We start from the raw sequence: 8,974 nt of genomic DNA on the forward strand, positions 1-8,974 counted from the left end.
AATGCTGATTTGAATGTCATTGAAAAAACAGAAGTGTCAGTTTTTTTCCCGCAAACATCCTTTCTGAATTGAAAAGTAATCCTCGAAGTAATCATCTAGTTGTTCAAAATGTATCTGATTCCAACATTTTAGCGGGTAACGGATTACAGTTACCAGTTTTTTGTAATCCCTTACATGTAACGGATTACATGTAATCGTTACTCCCCAACCCTGGTAAATACCACCTTTCCACTTGTTTATGAACGCAGCATGAGCTCGTTTTTCGTAGTGTTTTCAGGGGTGTATTCATTAGACGGATTATGTTGCAAAACGTTTAATCTGTTGCAAAACGTTTTGCATCAGAAATCGTTTACTCAAAACGGTAACCGTTTTGCAAAGAAAACGAGAGTTAATACTGGACAAATTCAGGTATGTCACTCCCTGTTTGATTCCATTCGCTATGTTATATGCTTCCGTTTGGTTCCTAGAGTAAACGGTAAACCAGTCGTCATTAACACAGATACAAAGTCCTAAGCTCCGCCCATTTCTACAATGTATCTTAAAATCATATTTTAACCCTAACCTTCACCACACTGCTAACCCTAAACTAACATAGGGAGCCGAGTCCTCACATCCGTTTTCCACAGGAAATGTGTACATTTATATAATACTGTATCTCTGAAAACATCCTCTTACTGCCAACGCTGCTGCGGGTGGCCTAAACCTAACTTTCAATTACGACCAAAAAGCAAAGTTTTGTTTTCAGGATTTTTTACCAATTTTGACTGCGTTTGTGTTATCTATTGGAAACCCGCTTTCATCTGTTGCAAAACGTTTGCAACAGATGAAATGTTTCGCTACGGAATTCGACTAATGAATACACCCAGTTGTATTGAACGTAACAATAGGTCCCCCAAATTGACAGCTGAGAGAGAAGAAATGGCGATGCTAGGATCCTTTAGCTCTGCACAGCAGAAGAAAAATGTTTCTGGAGGCGACAGGGACGTGACAGAGTTCCTCTGCCCGGTTTGTCTGGAGATTTTTGATAGCCCTGTCACAACACACTGTGGACATACGTGAGTATCTTTACACAAATATATATTTTTGTCTATTAACGTAGCTGGCTAGACATCGTCCAAGTTCAAGCTAACGAGCTGTCTAACGTTAGCTATTTGGCAAAACTAGCCAGCCCACCAGCAAGATCTGTTGTGAGCTGGCTAGCTAAACGATTGAACATGTATGTACACCCATAAGCTAACTATTTCTGACAGGAATTAATAATTAGTTAGCCATTGTTTATTTTGGCATTCAATGTTATGTTTGTAAGATATTTGTAAGTTCATAAATCTGCTTTACGTTCAGTTTTGTTTACGTCAAGAAATGGGGTTCAAGAATCGTGGGTTTTGTAGTTGAATGATGTGTGAAATTCATTAATGTAGATCTTTAAAGAACTACAAAACCCAATGTCGTCAAATGACAGGACTTTTCCTCGGTGACGGAAGTGCATTTAGTTATAAAACATTCGCACAGTCATTGAATTTCACAAAGTAAAGTATGAAACTGTCGGTGATGAACATAGAGGTCTAACGTTAATCATATGCATCATTGTTTGTTTGTGTGACGCCAGACGTATACCATTCAGTTTCGTTTTCCTTCTGTATTGAACAATTCGTTGGTATTACATTACCTATAAATAGATGTTTGCTTTCATTGTAGCGGAAGAAACTCCATTCCATGGTGAAGGAAGTTTCTGATTAACTAAACCAATGTCTAGCTCCGACTAAATCGATTCGCTCAAGGTCAATACTTCAAAAACATTTTATTATGAAACGCCCAGCTTGTTTATCTTTGCCCTCTTTAGTTGCGTGCCATTCTTTGTCTGCTGAAATCCATACTTTTTCAATAAACGTTAATCTAATACTGCCATTGAATGTTTGCTAATTGCTGTTGCTCAAAGACGGCAAGTCGGCGCATGTGCCCATTGAATCTCAACAAGGAAACAGTCGGTGGTGGTATTTGATTAACGTTTATTTAAATAGAAACTATGGATTTCAGCAAAGAACAGCACACTACAGAGGACAAAGATGGCTATAAGATGGGCGTTTCATAATATTAAATTATTGTAAGTATTGACCTTGGCAAATTGGTGTAGCCGGAACTAAGCCTAGTCTCTACTCCACTCCATTGAAATTCATCAGAAACTTCCTTCACCGTGGAGTTCAGTCTGCTACTTGCATTTTAGCCAATAAATGATTTTCTACACTTCCACTCTCCTTTCCATTCTCTCCCTCCAGGTTTTGTCAAAGTTGTCTGCAGGCGTGCCTGCGGCCCCAAAAGCCAGTGTGTGCCGTGTGCAGGGCAGCACTGGGTCACTGGGCCAAAGCCACTGACCTAGATGCCCTCATACACACCTCTGTGGCGGCCTGCAAGGGCTGTGGAGCACAGGTGTGTCTGTGTGTATAGCATGCTGTCATTTTGTAAGACAATGTGAATAGTCAAGGGAATTAGGACGAGGGAGTGAATTGTAAATACAGTGTATTCAGACCACTTGACTTTTTCCACATTGTTACATTACAGCCTTAATCTAAAGTGTATTTTTTTCCCCCTCAATCTACACACGATACCCCATAATGACAATTGTTGCAAATGTATTAAAAAGGAAATGAAATGTCACATTTACATAAGTATTCAGACCCTTTACTCAGTACTTTGTAGTACCTTTGGCAGCGATTACAGCCTTGAGTCTTCTTGGGTATGACGCTACAAATCTGGCACACCGTATTTGGGGAGTTACTCCCATTTTTCTCTGCAGACCCTCTCAAGCTCTGTCAGGTTGGATGGGGAGCGTCGCTGCACAGCTATTTTCAGGTCTCTCCAGAGATGGCTGGGCCACTTACGGACATTCAGAGATTTGACCCGAAGCCACTCCTGCGTCGTCTTGGCTGTATGCTTAGGGTCGTTGTCCTGTTGGAACGTGAACCTTCACCCCAGTCTGAGGTCCTGAGTGCTCTGGAGTAAGGTTTCATCAAGGATCTCTGTACTTAAATCCGTTCATCTTTCCCTCGAATCCTGACTAGTCTCCCAGTCCCTGCCTCTGGAAAAACATCCCCACAGCATGATGCTGCCACCACCATGCTTCACCAAAGGGATGGTGCCAGGTTTCCTCCAGATGTGACGATTGGCATTCAGTCCCGACAAGTTCAATCTTGGTTTCATCAGACCAGAGAATCTTGTTTCTCATAGTCAGAGTCCTTTAGATACCTCTTGGCAAACTACAAATGGGCTGTCGTGCCTTTTACTATGGAGTGGCTTCTGTCTGGGCACTACCATAAAGGCCTGATTGGTGGAGTGCTGCGAAGATGGTTGTCCTTCTGGAAGGTTCTCCCATTTCCACAGAGGAACTGTCATTGACCATTGGGTTCTTGGTCACCTCCCTGACCAAGGCCCTGCTCCCCCGATTGCGCAGTTTGGCTGGGCGGCCAGCTCTAGGAAGAGTGTTGGTGGTTCCAAACTCCTTCCATTTAAGAATGGAGGCCACTGTGTTCTTGGGGACCTTCAATGCTTCAGTTTTTAAAATTTTTTTTTACCCTTCCCCAGATCTGTGCCTCGACACAATCCTGTCCAGGAGTTCTACGGACAATTCCTTCATCCTCATGACTCGAGTTTTGCTCTGACTTGCACGGTCAACTGTGGGACCTTTTTATATAGACCGATGTGTGCCTTTCCAAATCATGTCCATATCAATTGAATTTAACACATGTGGACTCTAATCAAGTTGTAAAAACATCTCAAGTATGATCAATGGGAACAGGATGCACTTGAGCTCAATTTCGAGTCTCATAGCAAAGGGTCTGAATACTTAGGTAATTGAGGTATTTCTGTTTTCATTTTTGGTGAAAGTGCAAACATTTCTTAACAGCTTTGTCATTATGGGGGGTTGTGTGTGTGTGTGTGTGTGTATTGATACATTTTTTTTATTTAATCCGGATCAGTCTGAATACTTTCTGAATGCACTGTATTTGTATATGTGCACAAAAGTATATGCCTATGTTTCTGAATATACTGCACTACCATTAGCACTGAGCCTGGTTCCTCCTTGTCTCTCTCAGGTTGGCCTGTCCCAAATGAGAGGCCACACGGCAGCCTGCTCCAAGTACCAGGAGTACATTGAGGAGGGGGTCAGGACCACTGCCCAGACCCAGCCTAACATTATCGGGTGAGACGGGGATGGTGTAGCCTGAGTGGGGGCACAGCAGCTTTGAAATGCTGTTCAATCATCCACTAATGGACTTAGAAAGTAATTCATATGTATTGATGATCAACCCATCTTTATAGGTTCTCAACTTTGTATTGGCTCTAAATATCAAAAAAATAATTAAATTGACTATTGCATTAACACTGAGTTTCATAGTGAAGGGCACAGACCCATAGACGTGCTGGTTGTTTAGCAACAACACGGGGGGGGGGGGGGGGACAGGACAGATGGGGTTGGCTTAGATTGTTTAAATATAGTTTACATGTCGTCTCCAATGTTTATTGAAAACATAAATACATTTGAACTATGAGCACTTGTAGTCTCTCAAATGCATTGTTACAGTTGTTGGTTAGCTAATGATTTTTCTTTTTGCCATAGTAGCATAGACATAACATCAGTCACATTTCAAAACAAGACATAGTATGGAGAACTAGCTGAAACGAGCTACCTCTGTTGCTAGCAATCTGGCCGTTCATAATCACAACACACCGCCTTCTGCCCCACATTTGTTTTCCAGATTTGTCAGCTAGCTCGTCTATAGACACCATGGTCATATATAATACAAAGAAAGCAGTGCTTTAGCCTATCCAACATGTCCTCATTCCCCTTCCCCTCTCTCTCCAGCCCTGTGCACAACCCCTTCACCTTCTGCCCCTACTGTAACTGTCCCCCTCTGTCTCCAGCCCTTTGCCGAATCGCTTCACCTTCTCCTGCCCGTATTGTAACTGCCAGAACCTTGACCAGGACGGCCTGGTGGAGCACTGCACTTCCCAGCATGCCCGGGACACGCGCCACGTGGTAAGGGGTCCTCACTGAAATGTGACCTACCTGATAATTGGCTCCCCTCCAGCATTTTGTTTTGTTCATTGCGTGAGGACAAAGATGGTGTGTTACTGTTAATGCATGCAGTCTGTGACAGCCTGCTTCAGCCACGGGTGTAACATGAGATGTTGCATAGAAAGAGCGAGAATGATGGAGGGAGAGAATAAGGGAGAGCTTGACAGAAAGCCAAGAGAGGAAAACAAGATGACAGAAAGATGGGAGGGGGGGGGCGGTATGGAATAGGGATGGCTTGTAAAACCAGGTGCTTTGGGATGTGTGCGTATGGTGTGAGTCTTTTGGAGCCGCTCCACTGTGCTCCTCAATCATTCTGTAGAGCAGGTCCTAAATCATCACACACAGCTATCTGCCAGGACCCTGTATGACTGACTACCTTACAGAGTCCCCTCCTAGCCGCTGACGGTCACACACACTTTAGTGTTATAGCGGGGAGAAGGAAATAATACCTGCCAAGGTGTATAGTCATGGCTTGAGACTTTCTAGAAGCAGGGCACGGTGTGGTGGAGGATGGGGGGCATGAGAACGTGTAGGTGTGTCACAGCGTTTACGTTAGCCGGTAATTGACAGCTTTTGGCTGATAAAAAAAATTATAGACTTGCAATTGTCTCAACTGGTACCAGCCCACGCCAGTCAGTCCGTGAAAGACTCCACTGTGTGCTCACAGGCAAGAAGTGTTAAAAAAAATGCTATATAGATTTTCCATATCAGTGCCCTTCACCATTAATTATATTTTGCTAGATTAATCTACCTAAAATATAATTTACAGAAATGTCATACTGCTCCACCAACAAGGAGTATTTAGGTGATTGATGCATCTTACTTCTCTTCCTTAATCTGGTTTAGTAGCTAAAAAAACTGGTGCAGAACGTTGAGTACTAAAGTGAGACTGAGATCTTGTTGTTATTTGGGGTGACCATGTCTAATCACTGCTGTTTCATCCATGGCAATGCTGCTCTCCTTTCTCTAATTTTGCTCAATATTTACAGTACTCGCTGAAGTTCACTCAAACGATTAATTTAGACCAGACGTTTATTTGAAACAGGTGTTCATTTGTTGAAATGTGTGTCGCTGTTAAAAGGGACTGGCGGCTCTTTGAGACTCAGCTCAATAATCCTTGCAGTCACTTTCATGTGGTGTAAATCGGCAGCGGGCACTCCTAAAGAAGCATTAGCCTACGTGAGACAGCATTCAATTGGCTGTCTATTAGATAAAGCCTGTAAAAATCTGGATGTACATTTGACGGAAAGGCTGGTGTGAGTGTACATGTCTATTGCTGCTTTAACACAATGTGTTTTTAATGTTACTTGTGAGGGTGAGCTAAAGACTCGTGTCCAGATGAATAATGTTTTATTCTGTTGCAGGTGTGTCCTATCTGTGCCTCTATGCCTTGGGGAGACCCTAACTACAGGAGCACTGACTTCTTCCAGCACCTCAAGATTAGACACACCTTCTCTTATGACACCTTTGTCGTAAGTGGATCTTAAGATGCAGTGGCCACAATTCAGTTATTGTACACATCTGTTTTATTATTTAATTATTCCCCCTCTCCTCCTTTCTCTACAGGACTACTCCACAGACGAACACACTATGATCCAGGAGGCTCTACAGCGCTCCCTCATGGAGAACTGAGGTGGTGTATGTCTGGAGGAAAAGGGGATTTGGGTGGGGGGGAATTGCACTGCACCCTCCTTGAGCTGGGCTAGTGGTGTAACCATAGGCAACAGAATATTAAGGGTGGGTGCAACTTCCTGCCTGCATAACCAGGAAGCTTTGAGCCCTACTGAACAACTCCTCTTATCACTTTAATATTAGACAATTATCTTTCCAACATAAATAAACCAATACAAGTTGAACACAGTTAATGTGCTTTCTGGTGTAGGAGTGGTAGAAGAGTGATGTCCCTGTATCTCTCCAGGGAAGCGTGTTGTAAGATCATTCATAATCCACTGAGTCATTATGATTTGATCTGTTCATTGATAACATTGTCATGTAGGCCTAATGTACCTGACTCCCAAAGTTATGTTAGTTTGCTACTGTTGATTCTGCAATAAGAGGCTTTGACCACTAGGTGGCTACCCTTTGCCAACAAAATGCAATGAGACTTTGTTCTTCAACGCGAGAAAGCATTATAAGATGTAAACTGCCAGTAACTCTTATTCTAGGAGGAATGTGTTTATATAATGTGTACTCTAAATACTTTTCCTGATGAGAATAGATGTCAGTCTCAAACCTTCTCCCTGTGGTGTACACTTGTTCACACAAACTTAAGTAGTGTTTTTGTCTTTTACTGTATGCTTTTTGATTTTCTCCCAAGTAGAGACATGGGTCAGTGTGTTGCCTCGGCGCCTAGACTACTGAATATGCTGAGAGAGGCTGCATTCTGAGAGTAGGACTTCTATGCATGTGACATAAGAGCCATATTCCTTGAATGTGGCATTCCTCCGTGTAACCTCTCACGGTTTTCGAGGCGCATACTAGACCCTCTTGCTGGTAGATGGCCTTCATTTAAGACATCTAAGTTATTTAGTATTGATTGGTTAAGATATTAAGTATGAACCTAATACAATCAGGCAGTATCTGTTGTTTCTATAGTTTATCATTGGACAATTGGATTTGATGCCCCCAGCAGGCTGTAGTTCCCCATGTTTGGTCAAAGGAGGGCAGTAGAGCTCCATCACTCCCCATCTAACATTAGAGGCACTGTTCCATTTCCAGCATCATTTCTAGACTTGCTATTAGGAGTGCAGGCTTTCGTTCCGGTCCAGCACTAGCCTACACACACACACACACACACACACACACACACACCTGTTTTGAATAATCAACTACTCATAGTCTTCAATATGAACCACGATAAGATGGATCAAGTACTGGGCTGCAACAAAATCCTGCTTACCTTAACTCCTGGGTGACACCCTTGCTTGCTCTGCCAAAGCTGGGTGGCTTTCAATAGCAGCGAAATAAGAGAACATATTTAGGGTACGAACTTATTCAATAAGAGAACATTTTGTTTTCCATTTCAAAACATTTTCTTCTATCCGTTCCTCTTGAACATGACCCTAATGTTGATGGTGAACATTTGGATGAGAAATTCAGATGCATCAGTAAAGAATGTGTTTTTATTTGTGAAAGCGTATCCTATTTATTAAATGATTTGTAGAGCTACTGTATCTTTCTCTTTTACAGAGCTTTCACATTATGCCAGAGTTACTGCCACAAGTTCATACAACATACATCGACTTTAAGTTTTAATGCATTGATCATTTCCTTGACCACACAACTGATGTAACTTTAAAGGGTCTTTCTATGCCTGGAATGTGTATGAGGGGAAAAAAATAACATTGAAATTGAATGATTTACATTTTTGCCTGATTTTCCTAAGTGGAGGTTGAAAGTAATAATAAAATGCATAATTTTCCTTACAATCAATAAATAGCTAGGTTAATAAAGGTTTTTGTTTATAATTTGATGTTCATTGTGTCATTTTTGTTAAGCAAACCTTGCATTTAAACTCTAGGAACCTGTGGTAACTATAGGATAAAACACGCTCAGCTGAGTAGCACTGGTTCGGAGGCTGAATCTGGTTTTGCATAACTGTACTTTATACCAGGATGTTTTTTTGTTTCGTTTTTTTTCTCCAATAAAAATCTTTATACGTGTGATAAATGTGTTCATGTCTTGTTTTTTTTTCTCTCCAAATACTAAGAATCTCTTCTATATCCCTCTACCTCTTTTCATTTGTTTTTTTTATTACTCTCTGTTGTCTGAAGGTGCTAAATCCTGATAAATTAAAGCTCTTTAATTATTTAAACATTGAACCTTGAAATCAGCTTATGTGATTTATACCTGAGAGTGAGCTATGTGGGGGCAAAAACAACACTCCGTGCTCTGATGGATGAC

General features: G+C 41.8%; 1 protein-coding gene across 1 annotated transcript; it reads left to right on the plus strand.

The window, feature by feature from the left end:
- Positions 1 to 609: 609 nt before the first annotated feature.
- rnf114 (ring finger protein 114) lies at positions 610 to 8,736 on the plus strand. The gene is made up of 6 exons (XM_029723879.1): positions 610 to 1,055; positions 2,274 to 2,424; positions 4,089 to 4,195; positions 4,918 to 5,032; positions 6,436 to 6,543; positions 6,638 to 8,736. The coding sequence occupies exons 1-6, from the start codon at positions 829 to 831 to the stop codon at positions 6,701 to 6,703; spliced, it is 774 nt and encodes a 257-aa protein (XP_029579739.1). The 5' UTR covers positions 610 to 828; the 3' UTR covers positions 6,704 to 8,736.
- The last annotated feature ends 238 nt before the right edge of the window (positions 8,737 to 8,974 follow it).

This window comes from Salmo trutta, chromosome 30, assembly GCF_901001165.1.
Source record: "Salmo trutta chromosome 30, fSalTru1.1, whole genome shotgun sequence".
NCBI classification, from domain to species: Eukaryota; Metazoa; Chordata; class Actinopteri; order Salmoniformes; family Salmonidae; genus Salmo; species Salmo trutta.